At 42.6% G+C, this 23,214-nt stretch overlaps 2 protein-coding genes across 4 annotated transcripts; both read left to right on the forward strand.

The window, feature by feature from the left end:
* Positions 1 to 254: 254 nt before the first annotated feature.
* On the forward strand, positions 255 to 19,699 carry Egfrap (EGFR adaptor protein). 2 transcript variants are annotated; one of them, XM_044395849.2, is made up of 6 exons: positions 255 to 692; positions 14,380 to 14,574; positions 14,658 to 15,030; positions 18,156 to 18,444; positions 18,573 to 18,853; positions 19,368 to 19,699. In XM_044395849.2, exons 2-6 carry the CDS (start codon positions 14,435 to 14,437, stop codon positions 19,599 to 19,601), a joined length of 1,317 nt encoding a protein of 438 aa, XP_044251784.1. In that variant the 5' UTR covers positions 255 to 692; positions 14,380 to 14,434; the 3' UTR covers positions 19,602 to 19,699. The 2 variants fall into 2 exon arrangements, with proteins under 2 accessions (XP_044251784.1, XP_070071939.1); XM_070215838.1 differs by lacking the exon at positions 255 to 692 and adding an exon at positions 3,136 to 3,355.
* A 1,158-nt stretch (positions 19,700 to 20,857) lies between these two features.
* Positions 20,858 to 23,115, forward strand: Rcc1 (Regulator of chromosome condensation 1). 2 transcript variants are annotated; one of them, XM_070215969.1, is made up of 4 exons: positions 20,858 to 21,040; positions 21,092 to 21,160; positions 21,240 to 21,932; positions 21,993 to 23,115. In XM_070215969.1, exons 3-4 carry the CDS (start codon positions 21,275 to 21,277, stop codon positions 22,835 to 22,837), a joined length of 1,503 nt encoding a protein of 500 aa, XP_070072070.1. In that variant the 5' UTR covers positions 20,858 to 21,040; positions 21,092 to 21,160; positions 21,240 to 21,274; the 3' UTR covers positions 22,838 to 23,115. The 2 variants fall into 2 exon arrangements, with proteins under 2 accessions (XP_070072070.1, XP_017012422.2); XM_017156933.3 differs by having other exon boundaries at positions 20,858 to 21,160.
* Positions 23,116 to 23,214: the final 99 nt, after the last annotated feature.

The following is a 23,214-nucleotide window of genomic DNA, read 5'->3' on the forward strand; positions in this document are numbered from 1 at the left end:
TCGAGGTCGTAAAAAGCGGTTCTTGGTCTTCGGTCTTATCATAAAAGATAACAAACCGCTGGCGAGTCGTAAAGGGGACGAATGTGGAAGCTGGAAAGTGGAACCCAGTTGGAAGCCGAGCCACTTGGGATCCACAAACAATGTCCGTGTGAATGGAAGGAAACTGGTTGTTGCTGCTGCCGGCGTCGCTGTTGCTGCTGCTGCTGTGTTGCTGGTGTTGCTGGTGTGTCTGTTGCTGTTGCCAGTGTGTATGCTTCCCAGCTGAATGCCTGGCCTGGCCTATTGAATGTGCATCAAAATTTATGTGGCCTTTTTTAGTCGTTTGCGTTGAGTCAGCGGAAGCGAACGTCGTCGTCGGAGCAGCAAGAGCAGCAACATCGCACCTACAGCGGCAACATTCGTCGTGTGTTGCTAGTTTCGGTTGAGAATTGCAAATACAAAGAGACAGGTTGCCAGGCGGATTAAAAGTGGCAGCCGTAATTTCGTAACAGTTAAAAAGTGTGTGTGCATAACTTAAGCCATTGCGCAAGAAGTGTTGACAAAAAAAATAATCAAACAACATTTTTGTGTGCCCCAAAAAATACGTAAATTAATTGATTTATGCCTGTGACCTTTTCAAGTGAATTGTGCACACCTGTTGCTTTCAAAACGCACACAAGGAACAAAAGCTGGATGTACGTTTTATTTATAAGGTAATTAAATAATTATGCAATCATCTCAATCTAAGCGCCCGAGTTTGATGTTGGGAATTAATCAACTCGTGGGCAGGCATAAATATGCAAATTAAATTGAGGAAGCCGGAGATTGTTACAGTTTGTTGGTCAGTCAGCTGAACAGGAGAACATGTTCTGCGGTTGTCTCTTTCCTTTTGGCCAAGCGTGAGAATATTCACTGGGCATTAATTAGTCAGGGAAATCAACATAAAACCATCGGTTGTGGGACTTCTTTGTGAGTGGCTTGCATGTGATTGCGGGCCAACTAATTGCTGGCGATCGTAAAGGAAATAAACACGCTATTTTTCGCGACTGTGGGTGAGTGTCTGTTAAAGTCTAAGAACTTTAAGAGCCCGTAGAACATAGAACCAGGTGTGTGCCTTAAAATACTCGTGAACGGCATAAATCACACCCCTGCTCGTTTTGTGCGCTGCATCCTGGCCATGTTTGCACAGCGTGCTATTAAATACAGACCCACTCCATAGACTCATTAAGGTTTTAATTTACAAGTTTAACTCGAGATTTAAACACCGAGATTTATATGCGTGCCGCGCGAGGCAATAATCAACGGCAACAACTCGCAATCACGTACGGCAACAAGCGAACCCACCAGCAACATCGCAAGAGCAACAGCAACACAGGCAATGTCCACCTACGCAAATTGCTTAAACAAACCCTCAATGAGGAGGCCCGTGTCGGAATTGTGTCGGTCGGTAATCGAATATGCAACTCATGGGGGAAAACTTTACCTTTAAGACAAAACATGACAACAGCAACAACCAGCTGCAGCAGCAACACAAACAACAGGCAACAAAGATGAAGATTTGCGCAAACAAACAGACATTAAAATCATTTAGTCGGCAAAGGAGGATGTTCGCTCTGAAGAAATATAAACCTGGATGGGAAGGAAATTCCTTCAACGAATTTTTAAATACCCTTTTGGAAAAATCTTTGTATCTAAAGTCTGATAAGCTGAATGGAAAAATCTTAGAACCTTACCAAATTCTGGATTTTTAATAATTAATTTAAATATTTACAGTGTTTTAAGAAATGGTTAAAATATTCTGATTTTGTTTTTAATATTTAAAAATTCAAAAACTTTAATTCCGAAATACTTTTAAAACCTTTTCTGAAATGACTTTACCCCAAGTAAGGGTAGCAAATAAACCAAAATTACAACGTTGATTAAGCTCGCCCCAAATGGGCTTTATCTGGAGAGCCTGACCTACACAACAGCAACATTGCAACATCGGCAGGAGCAGCAGCAGCAGCAACTGCAGCACGCACCTGCAACCTGCAACAGCCGCCAATCATTCGAGGATGCGGATGCAGCGACGACAGCAACTCTCGTCTTGACTAGAGCAACACGTGCATGTGATTTGGAAGACAAAAACCGTTCTAATTTCTCAACTGTCAGCTGAGAGAGGTCTCCACTTGTCCCCCGGCAACTAGCAACTAGCAACGAGCAACTTGCAACCCCAACTCGTTAGCCTGGCTGTTGCCATAGCAATTATGCAGCTGGGCCTCACAAAAGAAGGTCGACATTGCTGTTGCTGTTGCTGTTCCGGCTCTTTGGCTCTGGCTCATGTCTTCATTTTGGACTTTTTGCAGCAGCAGCAGCAAGTACACATGTTGCTGGCGTGCTCGAGCAGCAAAAGCAGCAGCAGCAGCAACACTTTTTGTTTGTTTGTTTGTTTGCATTGGCCAGCACTTTTGGCCTTTAGCGCTGGGATGTTAACCCTAAACCTGGCTGCCTTTATTAAGCCACCGCGACCAAGTCACTTGCACTGCACCATCGCACTACCAACCACCAACAAAACAACTGCAATCTGGGCGCTTTTTTAATAGTTTTTAGCTGCAAACACGTTTTTACTCATGGGCCCTCTGGTGTTGACGTCGCTTTGGTTTTCCATCGTTTACCTCTGCTTTTCCCCCTCCGCACCTCTAATTTGCACCGCTTTAATTTTTCCTTTTTATTTGCAACACTTGTCGTTTAAATGCAGCAGGAGCAGCGGCAAAAGCAGCAGCAGCAAAGTGTGGCCAATAAATTAAGCGAAGCCAAAAAAAGAGACACACCGAGCAGAAATATCATCAAAAGCCCAGGCTGCTGGGGGAAATTATCTATGTGTGGCTGGCTGCCAGAGGTTCTCAGTCGAAAGACTCTTGGGTCCCAGTCCCAAGATCCAGCTCCCCGGACCTCAGACTCTCGGTTCCGTGCACAATCGCAACAAATGGCATTTTTATTGATATTTCGCTCGGTTCGCTTGGCAGCCGCATGTTGAAATATGCGCGCCACCTGTTGATTTTGTTTTTCGATTGCAGGAGGAGTAGGTGAACCCAAAGCTAAAGCCATACTCTCCTCTATATATATATATCCAGTATAGTATGGTTTAGTATACTGGAAGATCGGTGGCTGGCGGGGCTGCTCGTGATTTGCGCTGCAAATTAAAAGCGAGGGCGATGCATATAAATAGCAATTTGGACAGGCGAATTAAGGTAAACGACTGCAGCAACAACAAATCTCGCAAATACCAACGAAGGAGGTGGAAAAAAAAGAACTTGGCAAACCGAGTTGTCTTGTCACATAATGGAGTGGAATTATATCAGCGGCGTGACTTTAATTTTCAACAAATTAAACAGAGGTGGGCAGGAATGCCGAGCCAACAGCAGGCAATCAAGTAACTCAAACAGAAGAATAATTTAGGATGGGTGGTTAAGTAAAAAGGGGGTAAAAAGTACATAAATATTTAACTAAAGGTACCTCAAGAAATATTTTTAAAATATTTTTGTATTTATAAAAAACCGAAATACTTATTTTTAGTTATAATAAAGTATCTAACAATTACCATTTCCCACAAAATTCTCTTTAAACTAGTCTATAAAAAGGTCCAACTTATCCCTCAACGAAATGTAAATTATTTCCCCGAATCTCCCTTTAAAATTCAAGTGAACCATCAAAGTGCGACTGCAACCCTCGAAAACTGGAAACTTTTAACTAACGAAACGAAACTCGTAACTAAGTAAATTCCAAGTTTATCAGCTGCTGCTTGCCCACTCGAAAGTAACTTTATCAGACGGCCTGCATCCAATTAAAGGTTTTTCCGAGTATTTAGTGGATTGCATTTTCGTTTGCTCTAATAAGATAAGCCAAAGGAAATGCAACGCCAGTCCCAATAAACTCGTGGCTATTGACAGAGCGATGACGACAGGCAGAGATCTAGATAAAATCGTCTGATAAGCAGCAAATTTGACAGCCATAAAGCAAATAACAACCGACTGGCGGTGGAAAACAGGTAGAAGATATAGAGCGCAGTGGGAACTTAAATTACACTGCAACGAGGGGTGAGGGGAAGGGGCTATGAAAATTAATGAAACCAGTTTGGAGCATTTTTTATTGTTCGCCTGTCGTTTAATTAAAAGACAATCAAAGTCGGGACCGCAGCTGGGTAGCTGTAGCTCGGTAGCTTGGAACAAAGGCGAAATGGAAACGAAGCGAATATCCAGCGGATGCCAAGAGTTCATCAAAATCAGGAGCAACATCAAAACCGGCAAGATACCGAACTGAATGCATCGTGATCCCAGATTCCCAGCTCTCAGCTCCCCAATCCTCACTCTTCAGTTCCCCAAAAACCAAAGAAAAAAGGGGAAAAAACCAAGACAGAACCTGCTCCGGGATTCTTTATCGACATGTTTATGCGTTTCGTTTGCCCCCGAACGAGAAGTCCGACAAATGTATAAATATTTACACGAAATATTTACGATTAGGATAGCCTGCGATGGCCTGGCAGGGGGGTAACCGCAATATCGCCGCCTCTTAATGAAATGCTAACGATATTCATTGGAAAAATCACAAGCGTAACGAGCCCGGGAGGAAAAACGAAAACCGCAGATGCCAGCCAGATCCACAGTTTACAATTTCAGAAATTCAGAGCGTTTGTGCAACAAAGGAAAATTATGTAAATGCTGGGAAATTGTTTCGGCCTCAACCCGCCAATTTTCACCGAGCATTTTCGTCAAATCAATTTCAATTGCCTGCCCATTGTCCGTAGGCGTTTTCCATTAAGGGGCGTGGCCTGCCATGGCTTATAATAATAATTGAATAAATTGAAGCTGCAATTGAATCGAGGCCATGATGGCCAACCTGGATCCCGGGCAGGTGTAAGTTGGCCAAGTGGTTTCGGTTTCCGTAATGAAAATGCCACTTTGTTGCTGGCAGCAGCCTGCGGTTATTGCCAGGCTTTGGCTATAAATGTAAGCTGGCCCCGAAATGCAATTCAGTTCAGCTTTAAGCCAAAGACCAGGAGATCTCAAGTCCAGAGTCGTATATAATTAAAGCAAATGTGTTTTATGATTGGTCCCGAATCAGGGTTAAGTACCTGAGCTCATTTGCATGCCGTGCAATTCTGCAATACGGCAATCCTGCAATTATCCCATCGCCAGTCCACATAAGCGACCACACAGCGGATCTCGGCAGCTCATCACCGGCATCATCCCATTTCGAAACCCACTCCTCCCTTCCCTTATAGACCCTCATGGCCACCGCGGTAATAACTGTAACTCTCCATCAAAATAATGTAATTATCCAAATTGTTTTCCTTGAAATTTGTTTACATCATTTCTGTAGTTCCTGCGCGAGTGGGCAAAAAAAAGAGACCAAGGCAGCAAAAACGAGTGGGAAAAATTACTTATGCCCTACAGCGAAAGAGTTAATACTCTTTTTTCCTTATTAATTTAGTGGTCCTTAATTATTGCCTTCATGCTGTCAATTAAAAATGCTTATACATATTATGTCAATTTTTATTCACATTCAGCTTTCCTTTAAGTAAAGACGATGCAAAATAATTTTTTTTGGTTTTTTCTTGGATTGTTTTGTAATATAAAAGTCAATAAAAGTATATCATTGTAAACCATTAAATTTCAAACCGATGGCATATTTTAAATTATTCATTACCAACAAAATAAAAGAATGTTATTAAAAACTCTGCTCTAAATGTAATTTATAAATATAGATACAAAAGATCAAGTTTAAGGATGATTATAAAATAGATTCCAGAAATATTGTGTAAGCTAATGATGGTCTGATATCTTATTACTCCGACTATGCACTAACTCATCGATAGGGTATTTTTCAAAAATTTCAACTGCAGCATGCAAAGCAAAGCGGTTACCGTTAAGAGCCACTTGAAGAGGGGCTAGCACACACACTGCTGAACATAAGCCAACACACATTAGAAGCTGCAGAGGAGCAGAAGCTTCTGCAACAATTTCATTATAGCGCCAGCAGCAACATTATCATCATGCAACTCCAGCCCCAACACATCATCTGCATTCAGAGGGGAAGTCCCGGCCCCCACTTTGCATTCCCCATCACGTGTGGCATAATCTTCATTATCATTAAAGCGGAGCACAGGAAAGCACTGCTAAACTGTTTAACGTTTTCCTTTCCCCTTTTCACCCATTTTTTTATCCGAAGCTTCCGCTTTTGCTTTTTATCCCTTTTCTGGGCTAAGTACTTGGCAGGATCTGAATATATGTGCATATATGTTTGCCATAATCCGCTTGGGTAGTTGCATTTTAATTGCATTCCACGCTTTGCTTTATTCCGCTCGCCCGGAATAAAAAACTTTACTTTTTTTCCAGCTTGGGTTAAACACCTCAAGCTGTCGCTGAAAAGTGGCATTTCACGCTGCGTGGAAAATTGAGCCGGAAAAACTCTTAAGTTTCGAGTGCATCTGAAGTACTTGCCGCCGTTTCGAAGAGATCCAATCGATTGAGCTCTTAGAGCCAAGCATTTTCCCATCACTTTGCGGTTTAATTGCTTTGAACGATTTTCGGACGCCACTTCGGGGAATAGCATTTCCCATTTTCCATCTTCCTCGAAGACTTTTCAATTCAGAATTTCCCCCGGCCCCTCGAAGCGCCGCTAAATTGCCCGCTGTCAGCGTCGAGCGGCATGTCAACAACAATAATAATTGTAATAACCGACCCGGCGACGAGTATGAGCCATATATACATGGCCGACTATTAAGGCCATGTTCTGCTGGCAACAGGCTGACAGGCCAAGTTAGCAGAGGGTCGCGGATCGTAAGGTGGGCCAGGTGGGGCAGGTGAGGCAATCAAGGCACAAAACTTTGCTGCCAACGATTTACTTTGCGAATCGTCGTGTGGGGCGCCGTTTGGCCGTGGACTCGTCTCGGTTTAAACTGGATATTGTCCGCCAAGAATAGAGCCCCAAAGTGGGAAGAACATTTCGGGGGCGGGGAAGTGTGGGGGTGTTATATGTACGAATTGTAGGGTCATAAAAAGCGAGCTTGGTTGCCAGACTGACGGAATATTAAACAGGGAAATTCAGTGCTAAAGTGTTTTTAGCAAAGAAAAATAAGAACTGGTTGTTAAGAAAGGTCATGCAGATTTTTAAAATGGCTAAAAGCAAATAAAAGATAAATGTTTATAAATTTATTTTAAGTACGTACTATAGGGTCATAAAATGAGAGCCTGGTTGCCAGACTGACGGAATATTAAGTGCAACTTTTTAAGATGCTGAAAAGAAGATAATTCATTAAATTAATTTATTTTAAATACTAATTAAAATTGTTTTAAGAAAAGATAAATAATACTTCACTAATTCTGTTTCAAAGTAATATCCTCTCTCAACCCTAGTTTTACTCAATGTCAAATTTCCTTTCGCTCACGAATCACTGATCCTGAAATTTGCTTCCACTTAACCCACTTAGTGCGATCAATCCTGCGAAAGCAATGTGCGCAGCGAGAATGAAAAGATATAGTACCAGGCGCAATCGACCGAAAATTGCCCGACTTGATTAGCAATTCCAATTAGAAGTTTTCTCATTTCTGACAGGCTGAGCGACAGGCATGGCATTCGTCGCCCCCTTCTCTTCAGCCCCTCAGCCCCTGGCAATCCTGGCAGCCAATCATCATTATGATGTTCATCTGGCATGCACAATAAAAATAAACAGATCATAAATAATATATGAATTCAATTCATATCTAAAAGGATTTGCGGTTAAGACGCCGCCACGCACAAATATGGCAAGGAAAACGAGTTTTCCTTGGAGAATGAAGAGGGGTGGGATGGAGGCTTAGAGAATCCAGCCCAAGAGATCGCGTAGATGCAACCAAAAAAAAAAACAAAGAAGGAAGAAAAACAAGAAAAACACGTAGAGCGTTGAGGTGAACTCACTTTTTACCCCCTTGTAACGTCTGCCGGCAATTTCCCAATGCCGGTTGTAAAATTTCTGGCCGGGCTGCGAATGTTTCATGGCCAAGTTAACAGGCGCACAGAGTCGAGAGCAGAGTCAGTCGAGCGATCTAGCCGAGCTGAAAGAAGGCAAAAAATATATATATATGGTAGACCGGAATGAAAACCATCATTAAGCTGTGTTTGCGGCAACATGCAACATGCAACTAGCCAAGCAGCCAGCAGCAGCAACCACTGAAGTTCAAGTTCAAAGCCAGCCAACAACGAGTTATTGTTCCTCGACAAGATTCTTTCCACTTATTACACAAGTCATCAGTCGTCGTCGTCATTTTCATTCCCATCCCGGTGCCCGTCATCATCTGGGCTGTCATCTTTGACATTAGCCGGGATCTGGCCATATCCCTCTTATCCCCCAGTTCTCTTAACTCTTTTCGCCCCGTCTTAACGGTCCAAATTGCAGAAGGCGTTGCCGCATCATTATCAACTGATTGTGTGCACTGATCACCGGCTACCGTATCCTGTCTCCAGTCTCGGGACCCAATTTCATCTCACCGGAAAGCAAGGCGGCATTCCAAAAAAAACAAAAAAAAAAAAATTCAGAAAGGGGAAAGAAATCCAGGGAAGACCCCCTCTTGACGGCACTAATTGTTAATTAATGGAATGCAGGCGTGCCTTGAGCCTGCCCCTGGCATTTCGGTTTTTCGACTTGCCTGAAAATTATTGCCACACTTTGTCGGGGCTGCAAGTCATGTTTGGGGTACAGATAACATAATTCCCGACTATCTGAGTCAGGAAAGGGGATACATGGAGCTTAAAGACACAGGAAAAACAGTATAGAGAAATTACTGCTCATTACAAAAAAATATTATTTGTAGAAAAAACAGTTTATGCTCTACATAAATTTTGTGATATGTTATGGCGCCCAACGTGGGGCTTTTAATCCTTGCTAAATACTTTGATAATCACACATATTTTCAAATTTCCCTTTATGTGGTTTTCATATCAAGCTTAAAAGTAGTTCAGCAAATACCCAGAACAATTTAAAAAGTCATCTGTGTAAACCTTTTCCCCCTGGCCACCGATTGATAGGCACTCCGGGCAGAGAATAAAGATTCCCGAAATGCAGTCAAACATATTTCATTTTCACAGTCAACGAGGCAAAAGTTTTTCAATCTCCCCGGGAAAGGCATCACCTTTCCTCGGCCCACCTCAGGTTACATCGTCTGTGGCAAACTGTGTCATCAGACTGGCATAACTTTTATTGAACTGTCGCCTGGGGGGGAGTTACAACTATCTTTCAGTCTCCATATATATAGTATAGTTCAGGGTGTGCGGAGAAGTCAAAGGTTGGGAAGCCCAAAGGTGACAAGTGCCGAGTCAAATGCCGCAGACATTTGTATAAATTATTACAATCGCCCCATGGCGGCGTTCAAAGCATTTCTCGATATGCATTTATGATTGCATGTGACATTTGCATGACGGTGCCACGCCCACCTTTCGCCTGTCGCCTTTCACCCGCCCTCCGCATTTCACTTGTTGAACAGCTGACTTTGGCTTAAATCGGGATTTCGTTTCCTCTGGGGTCTCTTGAGTCGGAATTGGAATTGGAATGGAAGTCGGACTTTGAGCGGAGGATGGTTTTCTCCCGTGGCTTTTTGGTATTTGCACGACACAATCATTAAATAGCCATGGCCAAGTGCTGACAACCACAAGTACGGCAAAAACAAAAACAACAAATTACAAGCTCACATTGTCAGAGTTGCACTTTAGGCGACATAAATTTTATGTACGTCGCCATGACAAGGCAAACAAAAAAATACGGCAAAAAGGCGATCGCTTTGAGAAGCACTAAGTTCTAAATACCCTTAACACTACAAAATGTACAACAATTTGAAGTCTATTAAAACTGAGTATTTGTTATACCTTTTTCATTAATTTTATTACATTGTTAATACACGATTAAAATATTATTCTATTATTATAATGCTTAAATTGTGGTATTTTTATTTTCATTATATTTTCATTCCGTCATTTCTAGGTATTTGTTTATACAAATGATTTATTTTAAATTGTTTCAGATACTTTAACAACCAGGTATACAAATGTGGCTTAAAGATTGGGTTGAAAGTTTCAAAAACAAAATCGTTTACTGCTTTAAAATATTTATTTTAAAATTTTTAGCATAGTTGAAATGACTGTAGTGAGGGTATGATAAAGAAGACTGAATTCAGTCCAAGAGCAGCAGCAACAACAACATCGGCAGCCAGGAGGTGTCAATGTACAATTGCAGCAACAACAACAATGGCATTGGGAACAAGGAGCTGGCACAACAAAGAACCCATTGTTGTTGTTGTGCTTTTTGTTGCTGTTGGTGTTGCCGTTGATGTTGCTGTTGCACATGCCAAATGCGGACAGAGACACGACGCCAAGGAGCCCGCCGCACGGGCACAAAGCTCCTCATGCTTCTAAACACTCAGAAAAATGTAGAAATTTTTAAACAAAAAATTTATAAATATTATGACAGTAAAAGAGGTGCCAATCGTCTACTCAAAATATCCACTACTTAGTAAGAAATAAATAAAATCACATAAAGTAGGTATGTCGAATTTTAGGTCTTTTAAAGTATATTCAATTAATAATATTATTGTTGAAACAATGTCTTTAAAGAAATATCATTGCCAAGCTTCCACTAGCCCAGCTTAAATTTTCATTAGTGTGCCACTAGAAAGTGACATTATTATAAAAAGAAAAAAGAAATATTACTTCCAGTGCAGCTGAAAAGTCCTCATTTCCTTTAAGCGGCTACAAAGCATTTCTCACTGTTCTATTGACACACGCAACGCTCGTCTTGGAATGTTGCCGCCGTTGTCGCTATCGCAGCGGCTTGTGTAATTACGCGAGTCGCATTAGCACAACAAATCGACCCCACAGAGCTGCATTTAATTAGTGGCTCAGCGACTTGGACAACGACAACGAAGACGATGGCAAAATGGCAAACATGTCAGGCGAAATTGTTGGCATAATTCATAATTGAACTGCATTCGTGGCTGCCACACGCTCTCTCGCATCCCCAGCCGCATCCTTGGTATCTTTGCCAATTTGGAGGCCCAACTCCGCTGGCTTTGATGGCTACATAAATTTTGTGATAGGTTGTGGCGCCCAACGTGGGGCCGTGGTTAGTGTTTGTCGTGCCTGGTATGCAATGTGCCGCACCGCCCCTTGCCTTGGCTTTCTGCTCTTTAAACTACCGATTTTATACTCTGCCAGAAGGGGGTATCTACGAACGGAAGTTGGCAGATCACTGGAGGTAGAAATTAGGTCTGATTAATAGGATTAGCGTAGAGGAACAATTAAGAATAGTTATCAAATGGATAACTACCAATTAGTTTAATAGCGAGTCCTAATGGATTAATTTAATACGAATTCTGTAAAAAATATTAATGACTTACCTCAGGAAAGAGTTAACAAGAATTCTGATGCTACTAATGAAAATTTCTTCCTACACTATTCGATTGTTCGTGTAAAACTCTCAATTTCCTTTGACATTAATCTGTAAAAGAGTATATAAAACTTCAAATCCTGCTGCCAGATTTTCCAACACTTTGTGCTCGCTGCCATTGTTAAGAGTCTTTTAAATATTGTAGCCTCCTGTGCACTGGGCGCACCTACAACATTCGGGGTTGTATAAGCGGCAGTACCGTTATTTCTCGCTCTTTGGAGTTGTTAACCAAGTATTCCATTACCACAATTCACATGTCGGCCCAAAAGACCACCCAGGTTATTGTTTCCGCGACTGTATCTGTATCTGTATCTGCGACTGTGTTTTCGCCGGGTTCAAAGACTGTTGACATTCGTGGGTTATTGTTATTGCGATTTTTGCGGCAACCACATCCGTTTTAGTTGCATGTTGCCATTGCAATGCATTGCAGGCCATTGATTGACGTAAGCGCTTTAAAGACTTTGTCAAACGGGGTCCATAAAGAACCGACCATGCCGTTGACTCGGGAGTGCAATTTGCCATAGGGATTGGGTTCTGCACCGAAAAATATGAACAAGCCAAATGGGAAACTAAGGACCGAGGAGAACAAGCCCAAGCGGCAGACATGAGACACCAACACTTCATATGACAATCAAACTTTGTCTGTGGGAAGCCAACGGGGGAAAAAACTATTCCGAACGATTTAACAATGAATTCTGCAACAAAATCTCCATGAAAATAGATAGAGACGAAGGCAGACAGACGGACGGGAGGATGAGGTAATGGTGGGAAGTAGCATATAACCATAATATCAATTTCAATAAACTAACAAGCAAATGTGCGAGATGTGAGCGGAAGCGGACTAACACAGTCCGGAGTACATAGGAACTTATGGAGCGCACAGAGGATGTGGATGCGAAGGTTGTCATATGGCAGCAGACACACGGACAGGTGCCATAAAAGTAAATTTCAATTCCCAGCGAGCGAAGGAATAACAGACTGAAGCGAGGGATATTGAAAAGATTGGGGATATGAAAACAACTTGGCAATAAGAGATGCCAAAACTGCAACCAAAAGGTGTCCAAATGTTTGCCAGATGATTGCCAAGTGGATAAAAATCACTCTGGTGTCTTTTTAAAAGGAATCGAAGGGTCAACAATCAAACATGTAAAAAAGAAGAACTACGTTTATTCAATTTTTAATTTTTTAATGAAATCTCTTAAAAATATGAACAAATTATAATTTTACCTCTATAGATGTTCTTAGCAGCCGTTCAAATTTTTAAAGCATTTAATAGTTAACTATACCTTTATATAATTTTTTAAAAATAAAAGTATAGTTATACTTGTTTATTAAATTTTTCAAAAATATGTACAGTTATCAAGGAATTAAATGGATACCTTCTTATCCATTTGTGAATAAAACTTACGAAGAGTTTAACTTTAACTTTGGTAGCTATTTTTGAGAAAAGAACATAATAAACTTCCCCTGCAGTTGTTTTTTTCCGTAATGTTCTATGCAGTTCCAGTTTCGTTGAATGGATAAAAAGCCCTTTGCTTACCGCCAACAAACAGCAATAAAATCCAAACTTTTTGGTGAAATTTATTGAGCAAAACTTTAACTTGATTCGAGACAAAGCAAGAAGCACAGAACTAAGTCGGTGTCTTTGTCTTCTTCTCAACGAAGCAAGTAACTTCCCGGTTGAAAGACGCACAAGAGCGAGCTATGCAAAATGTTGTCACTCCGCAGTTTGCAGATATTTGTAGCTTATTATCCTTGTAGCTACAACATGTGGATGCGTTTGCTGTATGACAAGTCAAATTAACATGTGCGACACAATCCGCACTCTCTTTTCACCCAGAAAGGAATCCGAGTTGCAGTTCTTGTTGTCATTCGACACTTTGCAAAACTTTGCTCGGGGTGCCGGCAAGTGTCAGCACATTTGTGACTCCTCATCCTTGGCCAAATTAATGCCCGGCCAGCATAGCGTATACTTGTTAAATGCAGAGCAGCATCGCAGAGCATCCAAGAACATCTCAACAACTGTCGACATTTTCGCCTCCAGCAGTCAGCTTTTCTTACACCACCGCCCTGTGATTTTCCACCCTTTTTTGCAGCCCCTTCGATGTTGCAAGTTCCTTTGTTGCACCATCGTCATTGTTCATTGTTTAAAAGTGGGTAAAGTGGTGCAGCACAGGCTGGAGAATAATAAAAACTGATGCAGAACGAGACCTTCGGGGCAAAGTTAAGGCCTCCTTAGGTCTATTCTTCTTCCTTTCGTTCCGATTCAACCTTAACCCACATTCCGTTTCAATTATCAGGCACACCACTGGAAAGCCGAAGGCAGAAACCAGAAAAACCACTGCCGAAAAAGCTTTAAAAATTAATATGCTGAAAATCTTGAAACAATTTGCAAACTAATAGCAAAAGGCTTAAAATCGCATTAAAACTTTCAACCAAGAACTATCGGCACAGGCCACAGGCAACCAAACACGCATATATAGTTTTATATGCTCACAGATTCAATAAGCAGCAAGTTGTGGGCACAAAGTTTGCAGTCAGAAAGGCTTAAAGCCTTTCGAAAGTGGCAGCAGCTTAAAGCGAAAACTTTTTGCCCCAGGCGAAAAATATTGCACTGCAAGAATAAGTCAAGAAATCATCAAGGATGCCATTAGCATAGCGTCCAGAAGTGACCGAAGTTCTTGCCCTTAAGAGTGGATTCTTGGAAGAAGTTTGGTTGGTTTTTTTTTGAAGGGGTTGCTAAAACTTTTAACAAGCTCTTTACATTTTTCTTGCTCTATGCTGGAAAAATAAAAACGCCAAAATGGACTAATAGATCATTTCGTTTAAATCTCTATGTGGAGAGTTTTTTGTATCAAGAAGTTTAATAGACACAAATTCTAATTTTAATACACAACTATTGGTTTGGATATATTTTTTATATGCAATTTAATTATTTACATTTACAGATGCATTGAAAATTAAAGGACTTAGAAAATCATATAGAAAACAATTCCATTATTAATGACCATGCAGGATATACGCCTACGCCTGGAACCACAGCACAGTACAGCCACGTTTATATCCTCCTCATCTGCCTCATCGTCCTCATCCCAGACAGCTGAGACCACGCTGATTGAGACAGCTGTGAATTCGCCAGCCAGGTGAGCAAAACAAGAAAAACTCCCTTAATCTTCATCTCAAAGTTTCCCTCCCCGTAATCCTCGTGCTCATTTGTTAACCGCAGTGAAGCAGCTGCTGGAGCAGTGACAACGACATCGCCGCAGCATTACTTCCATCATCATCATCCGCCGACGCATCCGCATCCGCATCCGCAGCCCCAGCCCCACCAGCAGCAACATCCGCATAGCCACTCGCATCCGCATCCGCACCTCCAGCGTCGTCCGGTGGAGCAGTTGCATCTCCTGCACAGCCACCACGATGTCCAGGAGCTGTCTGGACAGGAGCATCCACATTCACATCCGCACTCCAGCTCCGGCTCCGGCTCCCACCCACATCCGCACTCGCATCCGCACCATCTGCGCTCGCCCAGCTCCGAGGAGGATAATTCGCCCACTGAAATGAATAATTGCCGTCGTTTGGTGGATAAACCGCCGCTGGTAAGTCCTGCGAGGGTTCACTGTAAGAAATACATTTTTTTTTTGCCAAGAATATATCAAGAGGAGTGATGAGTGCTGTAATAATAATTCCTACTTTAATTTCATTTAAATACAAATTTGCATCATTAAAGGGAAGAAATAAAACAAATGATAATATTATTTGGAATAGATATTTTTTAAATTACTTGCTTATGTTTATAACCTATAAACATTTTTAATTGAGGCTTAATTCGTAATCCCAGCTTCATCTATAGTGCATTTTCCGTAATTCCTTCTATCAAAAGCTCCTTTTCTCCTCCTCTCTGCTTACCAATTCCGCTGGTTAATATTAACTATTAGCCAAGGTATTGAGGAAAAAGGCGGACGAAGCGATGGCAGTCGAGGGAGCAATCATTTTTTGCTTTGTTGCCAGCTTCCTTTGTAGCCTATTTCTCATTGCTTGCAAATTACTTTGCACAGAGCATAAATCTGCTTACGCTGATGATTTGCCAGGAAACAAGAGGGGAAACGAAGGGAATTACCTATTGGAGGAGCATCGGCCTGGGATGCACTTAATGCCAAAGAAATGCCAAGCGACAGAAGAGGAAAACTTCAAATCGAGACAACATCAACAAAATTTAAGAACTCAGGGAATTGCAAAAAATGAGTGGAAATCCTTTGGTCGGAGATTAAGTGTAATTCGGTAAAGCACTCGATGTTGCTCCTAACTCAAGGTGGCTTTTGCCATTTTGTATTTTAAATTTTCTTAAGCTTACCTTAAAACACTTGGTTAAAATTGCGCTGCTTGAATCGAATTCAAAAGCAATTGCTACTGGAGTACGTACTCCACTGGGAAAGTGTTTTCGCCACTAAACCTGCAGCCGAAAAAGAGTTCATTAAATTAATTTGCGCAAATGCAAATTTTCGAGTAACGGCACTTTGGCACGCGCCACTAGCAAAGGTGCACTAACTGCACACAACTAAAATGGAGCAAAAATGGGAGTACACTGAGAAAAATGAAGTGAATATTGTGGAAACTGAAACTACCCTAAAGGATCTCAAAGTACTCAAAATAAGATTTCTTTATAAGATTTAATTCATAAAGAATTCAATTGAGTTGCTTAAGAAATTCGATAAGGGAAGATTGAATAAATCTCTAAATTTAACCTCTGAATTTATATACAAGTTAACTTATATAAAAGTTAATATTTATCTTCTTATTTCTTAACTATCTATATATTTTTTTAATGCTACCCAAAGCATAATAAAGATATTAAATTTCATACTCTAATTAAATCCGAAACATACATATAATTAAACTTCTAAACTTTGGCATTTAAATTAACTAAAACTTCATTGCAGTCTATTAACCCTAAGTGATTACAGTTAGCTTCACAAACTAATTACATTCTTCTGTTGGCAGCAACTCAAACCAAATCCCCATTACCATTTAGCATTTATATAACTTCTTGCTACTTAAACAATTTTATGGCAGCGCGTTAAATGCTTCCCCATTTTCCTATAGTGCAGTTTGAAGTTGGGGAATAGAAAATAGGAATCCTTGGGAACAATGCAGAATGCAGGATGGCTGGCAAATGGCAAATGGCAGGCGAATGCCGTTAACTTACTGACTTTATGACACATAAATCGCAGCAACAGCGCCAAATGCATCCGACAGCCAGTTGCCGGTTGTCACGTGTTTTTAGGCCTAGGGAATAGCGAGTGGAAATGGAAATGGAATCCTTGCCAAAAGGACAATGGTACAACTTTTCTTTGGCGCCGCACGAAAGTAGGCAACGTGCAAAAGTTTTCCACAGATAACAAGGCAAGGAAAATGCGAGAAAATCAAATGGCAGAAGGAGAACCTCTGCTGTGAATGCTGCTTAGACACGTCTATTGTGCCATTGTCTGGGAAAAATACCTTGGAAAATTCCACCACCCCTCCTCCTCCTTTGCTGCATTCTTTATAGTCGGGATTTGTCTGGCAGCTGGGAGTTCGAGTCCTTCGGGCTGCATTGCATAATGCGTGGGTGGTTCCCCAGTTCGAGTTCCCTTCCGATGCCATTAGCATAATGGGGGCATTAGGTTGGCACGCTGCTCTGATTGCATACTTAACGACAGCCAAGTGCCAAATGCCGCCAATGCGCCAATTTAATTAGCTGCAATCGAATCTGTAGGCAGCCTGAATCGATCGAAGAAATCCTCAATTCAACTCGAATGCCGGCCAAGTAAATCGCCTTTCATCTCCATAAAATCAACATAATTATCGCAAATTACGAGGAAATAAGCAAGTCCAATTTACGTTTAGGCTGCTAATTACGCAACGCAATGGGAAAAGATTTAAAGCGGCAAGGAGCGGAAGACCCAAAGGCAGTATCAGCGAACGTCAGAAACTTTCAGCCATTCAGGCTCCAACTCATTTCAAAGTAATTTGCCGCAAAAGCCAGCGGCTGGCGGGTGGGCGTAGTGCGGCCAAAAGGGGGCGTGGCAAGCACTGTTTAACATTTTATTGGTAACCAAAAATTTTACACATCAATCTCGGTTGCTTTTTTGGTTGAGGGTGGGATAAAAGTGGTAAAATACCAAGTGGGTGGCTGGGAGTCGGTACGTTGTTGTGGTTCTGGCCGTGAGAGCTAAAGTGTGTTTGATGTTTGTTGGATTTTAAGGGTGGGAGGGGATGTTGGGGGCGGGGCACAAATCCCTGAACGAATGCACACCTGCCCCCGATACTGGTCAGACAACAGAAGTCCCGAATTCGCCATTATAGCAATGCAAAAACTTTGCCAAATTGGCAGACAACATGCAACATGCAAAATGTACGACTAGCCGTTTCAGCACTGAAAGATAATTAATAGGGGTTGGTGGCCCCAATCTACTAAAATAAAATAAAAAAAACAAAAAAAAACCTCTAAAATGTATAATTCAATATTTTAACATTAGTATTTGAATGTTTTAGGGTATTGAGAAAATAGTTCTATATAAATAAATAAGCAATAAAAAATGCCATTAAAATCAATCAAAATTTGTTTTACCATCCCTTCTACCTTGAGATGTAGTTTGGCGAATTTTGGTATCTTACTTAATTTATATCATTATTTAAAATATTTATAAAATATTTCTCCCTGTGCAATGCAATCCGTTCGCAGGTGAAGCGCCTGACCATGGGCATCGGCCTGCTGCGGGGAACCGAGGACAGTCGTCCCCTGGTGCACAGCACCTGCGGCTCCTCCCTGACCTCCGGTTCCGGCTGCGGATCCACTCAGACCATCTCCGACGGCTATGTGAACGAGGCCATCTGCGAGCCGGACAAGTACGTGGCCAGCAAGTTCGGCGACTCCTGCCGCCAATCACTCTCCGCTCTGGAGAGTGCCACCCAGCGGTTGCAGGTGGAGCTGCCCGCCAGCAACAAGAAGTATCTGAGGGAGACTTGCAGCGGTAAGTGGTGGCATTAGTTGCACTTGAAGAAAATGGCATTTAAATTATTTAAATTATAAATCATATATCTTTGAATTTTCTAACTTCTTCATTTAATATTTCGTTTTTCAATCTCGTATTTTTTACAGCCAACTCCAGTCCGAAATTGTTTCCCGCCCACGGTTCCCTGCGCCTGGATAATCTCAGTCTATCAGAACAGCAGGAGCTGAAGGGGGCCGCCTGGTTCCAGGCTGGGATTCCACGCGAAATCTCGCTGGAGGTCTTATCCCGACAGAGTCCAGGTGCGTTTCTAGTGCGCCAGAGCAGCACAAAGCCGGGCTGTTTCGCCCTCTCCCTTCGAGTGCCGCCCCCTTCGCCACGGGTGGCACACTATCTGATCCTGAGGACGCAAAGGGGGTACAAGATTAAGGTGAGTAATAAAGTTCTATAAAAGAGGGAAACAAATTATTACATACATTTGGCAACTTTGCAAAACGATTAGAAAAATAATGGATCAATAAAAAAAAATTAAAAATGAGTTAGAAACCACAACACAAAACTAATTTTAAGGATTTCATATTCAATTTAATTAATTTAGGTTTATTTATTTTAAGTGGGAAAATAATAAATTTAACAATTAGTGTAAATTTTTAATGACTTAAAATATTTAAAGTAAATATGGCTGACAATATATTTTATATTTTCTACTTCGATTCAAATATTTTAAGATTAAATCATCCAATTAAATATGTTTTGTGTTAAATATTCCTTTTTTTAATTAAATTTAAATATTTTATAAGAATCGTTGATATTTCCCTTGTAATAAAAATATACTAGTCTATTTTATATTTAAGGAATTTTATTTAGTTATACCTTAAGCCACTGATAAAATATAAATCCATTTGGTCTTTCTAAAAAATTTCATATTTTGATTCCACTTCCAGGGTTTCACCAAGGAGTTCAGTTCTCTAAAAGCGCTCATCACGCACCACTCGGTGATGCCGGAGCTCCTGCCCGTGCCGCTGACCCTGCCACGCCCCCCGAACACCAGATCGCAGAGGTCACAGGCCGCCTATGGGGGCGGAAGCGGAGGAGGCGGCGGAAATGGAGGAGCGGACTTCGAGATGTACGGATCGCTAAACGACTTTCGCAAAATGATGGCCGATTTGAATGTGTGACCGCTGGGCGCACTTAATTAATTAAGTAATTATGTCACGTTGATTGAATTAAGCTGCCCGGCTTGTCGCATTGTCCGGGTCGAGACAGGATAACAATCTGTTTAATTTGCGTAATTGGCTGTGCTGACGACGGTTGGTTGACGTGGCTACCGATAAATAGGGTCCATGTCCATGTGTATTCTGCCCGGCGATGGCCCCACCTGTGTGTGCGTGTGTGTGTCTACCTGTCCGTCCGCCAGGTGCTACAAAAAGTGCACAAATTTTTATTAAAATTGATAATAAAATCAGAAATGTGGGCGGGGCAGGGGCGTCGGGCGCTGTGGTTGCGGATGGGCGTGTGCATACACAAATATATGGAATATACGCTCAAATCATTTTTGCGAAACTGATTAAAAAAGTGCAAAAACATGCAATATGTATACGCAAACAGACATCAAGTGATTATTATTTTTCGCGTTTTTATCATTTTTATTCGTTTTGTATGGTTTTCGCTGAGTGGCAGGTGCATCAGACAGACATTTGAATGGGGGGGCAGTCGGATAAAATGTTAATGTTTGGGCAGGGAAATCGGGCAAATGGGAGACAGCCTGGATTTGGAGTGCTGCCGCGGGGATGGGTACAATGGATTCTTTTTGCGGTGCATTTGATGCACTCTTAATGCAGACAACTAGCTAGATAGACTTATCATGAACTAAAAAAGTAATCAATTATATTGTAACTCTATGTATTTTGTGTAATAAAATGAATGGAAAATACTGTGTAAATGTTTTTCTTTACCTATTTTATTTAAAGTGTATTAATCAACTTTAAACCTTTCCACATAAATATATTTTTAGTGATTGCTTTAGATTTTAAACTCGGGCCATTTTCTACAAACCATGTTTGAATTTTGCGCCAAATTACCGGTTTTGCTATCGGTTCGAGTACCCGCTTCAGCGGTTTGAGTCCTTGGTGATCCATCAAATAAACTTAATTAGCTGATATGTTTATCTCTAGTCTTTTTGCTATAAGTTTAGTACGCCCAATACTCCTTGTAAAAATCAAAAAACTTACGATTTTCTAATAACGAATTTCTAGTGTAAACGGTTTGGAATTGAAGGGGTATCGTTATCGGCGGGGCTGTGCCAGTGTTGTCGATAATTTTGGTACATAAAAAAAGCTAGAGTAAAAGCGGAAAGATTAATGAACAAAACTAAGAAGGCTAAAAATGTATCATTCTTATTCCAAACATCTATACTTTTTACAAAATGAAATTCACCGAATCGACACTTTGCAATCAACAGTAACCAATTCAAACAGACATTAGTAAATGCCAAATCCCGCCGTCGACTTTTTCCCGCCACTTTAGCTATAAAAGAGCCAGATTCAGACAGAAAACGCCAAGTTCGCATCACTGAAGGCCAGCTGCCGCTACTTCCCGCGCATTTTCTTCGACCCAGGTAGGTCGAGATCCGTTTCGCTTGCATTCCGTGTTTTCACTCGCCGCAAAGCCTCCGTAGCAACACCATCCAGACAACGTGGAACCTCCCGCTGATCCCAAGACCGGCATTATTTCCATTGTGAGTGCAACAAAACCATCGACGGCATCTTTCGGCGTCCCTAACCTTATATATTATATATACACACATTTTTCGGCAGTTTCGGAGACAAAAATTGTGAAAATACAAGATAAGATGCCGCGCAGAAAGGCCCTGACGAACAACAATAATGCCGGTGAGTCGGAGCCGCCGAAGGCGAAGCGCGCCAGGATCGCCTTTCATCTGGAGCTGCCGCAGCGGAGGAGCGTGCTGGGCGACGTGCTGGTCTGCGGCAACGGGGATGTGGGCCAACTGGGCCTCGGCGAGGATATCCTGGAGCGCAAGCGCCTCAGCCCGGTGGCCGGAATCCCGGATGCCGTGGACATCTCCGCCGGCGGCATGCACAACCTGGTGCTGACCAAGACGGGCGAGATCTACTCCTTCGGCTGCAACGACGAGGGCGCCCTGGGTCGCGACACCAGCGAGGATGGCAGCGAAGCCAAGCCGGGACCCATCGATCTGCCCGGCAAGGCTCTGTGCATTTCGGCGGGCGACTCGCACTCCGCCTGTCTGCTGGAGGATGGACGCGTCTTCGCCTGGGGCTCGTTCAGGGATTCGCATGGCAACATGGGCCTCACCATCGACGGCAACAAGCGTACGCCCATCGATCTGATGGAGGGCACTGTCTGCTGCAGCATCGCCTCGGGCTCCGATCACCTGATCATCCTGACCACCGCCGGCAAGGTATTCACCGTGGGCTGCGCCGAGCAGGGACAACTGGGCCGGCTCTCGGAGCGTTCCATCTCCGGAGAGGGTAGGTCTTGCTCCGCACATAACCCACAGCCTACTCATTAAACTGTACAATCTTTTATAGGTCGTCGTGGCAAGCGCGACTTGCTGCGGCCCACGCAGCTCATCATCACGCGGGCCAAACCCTTCGAGGCCATCTGGGCCACCAACTACTGCACATTCATGCGCGAATCGCAGACGCAGGTCATCTGGGCCACGGGGCTGAACAACTTCAAGCAGCTGGCCCACGAGACGAAGGGCAAGGAGTTCGCAGTGACGCCGATCAGGACGGAGCTCAAGGATGTTAAAAACATCGTGGGCGGTCAGCATCACACTGTTGTCCTCACCAAGGACCTCAAGTGCTCGGTGGTCGGTCGTCCGGAGTACGGACGCCTCGGACTGGGCGATGTCAAGGATGTGGTGGAGAAGCCCACGCTGGTGAAGAAGCTAACCGACAAGATCGTGGAAGTGGGCTGCGGCGAAGTCTGTTCCTATGCCGTTAGCGAGGATGGCAAACTGTATTCCTGGGGCTCCGGCGTCAACAATCAACTGGGCGTTGGCGATGGCGACGATGAACTCGAACCGGTGGTGGTGGTCAGCAAAAATACCCAGAACAAGCACATGCTGCTCGCATCCGGCGGTGGCCAGCACGCCATCTTCTTGGTCCAGGCGGATAAGCAGGAGGAAAAGGAGAATGTACCGGCGAAGGCTTCCGGCAGCAAGAAGGACAAGACGCCGCCGCAGGAGGAGGAGGCCGAGAAATCCGTCCCAGTTAAGCAGGAGAAGGCGTCCGGTAGCAGCAAAAAGAACAAGACGCCGCCGCAGGAAGATGCCGACGAGGAGGAGGCCGAAGAGGAGCCCGCTCCGGCGGCTCCCACTGCCAAGAAGGCCAAGAAACCGGCTGCCAAGCGAGGCGGCAAAAAGACATAAGATTAAGGATGAACACTCTGACACTTTGTTTTTGGTCGCATTAAGTTACAAACCCGTACGCTTATTCGTAAGATTCGTAAGATAGATCGGATGTTTTGCCTATTATACGTTAAGATTTACGAACTGAATCCTGTTAAGTTCTTATTAATTTGATAAATAGATGCCCGCTTATATCTTACAAGTCTTAATCAAACCAACTATATATGTTTATTAATTACACTCGTTTGAAATACGAAATACGAAACCGTAGTAAATTTGTATTTGAACGCAAAAACTAATCGAGATTTATTTACAAACTAATCAACTTGAATCCGTTATAATCGGTTATTTGTTTATATAATTTACAAAGATATATCCTACTCACAGTGTTCTATAAA

Source organism: Drosophila takahashii, chromosome 3L, assembly GCF_030179915.1.
Source record: "Drosophila takahashii strain IR98-3 E-12201 chromosome 3L, DtakHiC1v2, whole genome shotgun sequence".
NCBI lineage: Eukaryota > Metazoa > Arthropoda > Insecta > Diptera > Drosophilidae > Drosophila > Drosophila takahashii.

What these genes read in the sequence shown, in the direction of transcription:
- Egfrap (XM_044395849.2), top strand. Translation starts at nt 14,435, where the DNA reads ATGACCATGCAGGATATACGCCTACGCCTGGAACCACAGCACAGTACA. An exon ending in TGGTGGATAAACCGCCGCTG is followed by an intron (nt 15,031 to 18,155) that starts GTAAGTCCTGCG and finishes ATCCGTTCGCAG; the next exon opens with GTGAAGCGCCTGACCATGGG. An exon ending in TCTGAGGGAGACTTGCAGCG is followed by an intron (nt 18,445 to 18,572) that starts GTAAGTGGTGGC and finishes TATTTTTTACAG; the next exon opens with CCAACTCCAGTCCGAAATTG.
- Rcc1 (XM_017156933.3), top strand. Translation starts at nt 21,275, where the DNA reads ATGCCGCGCAGAAAGGCCCTGACGAACAACAATAATGCCGGTGAGTCG. An exon ending in GCGTTCCATCTCCGGAGAGG is followed by an intron (nt 21,933 to 21,992) that starts GTAGGTCTTGCT and finishes AATCTTTTATAG; the next exon opens with GTCGTCGTGGCAAGCGCGAC.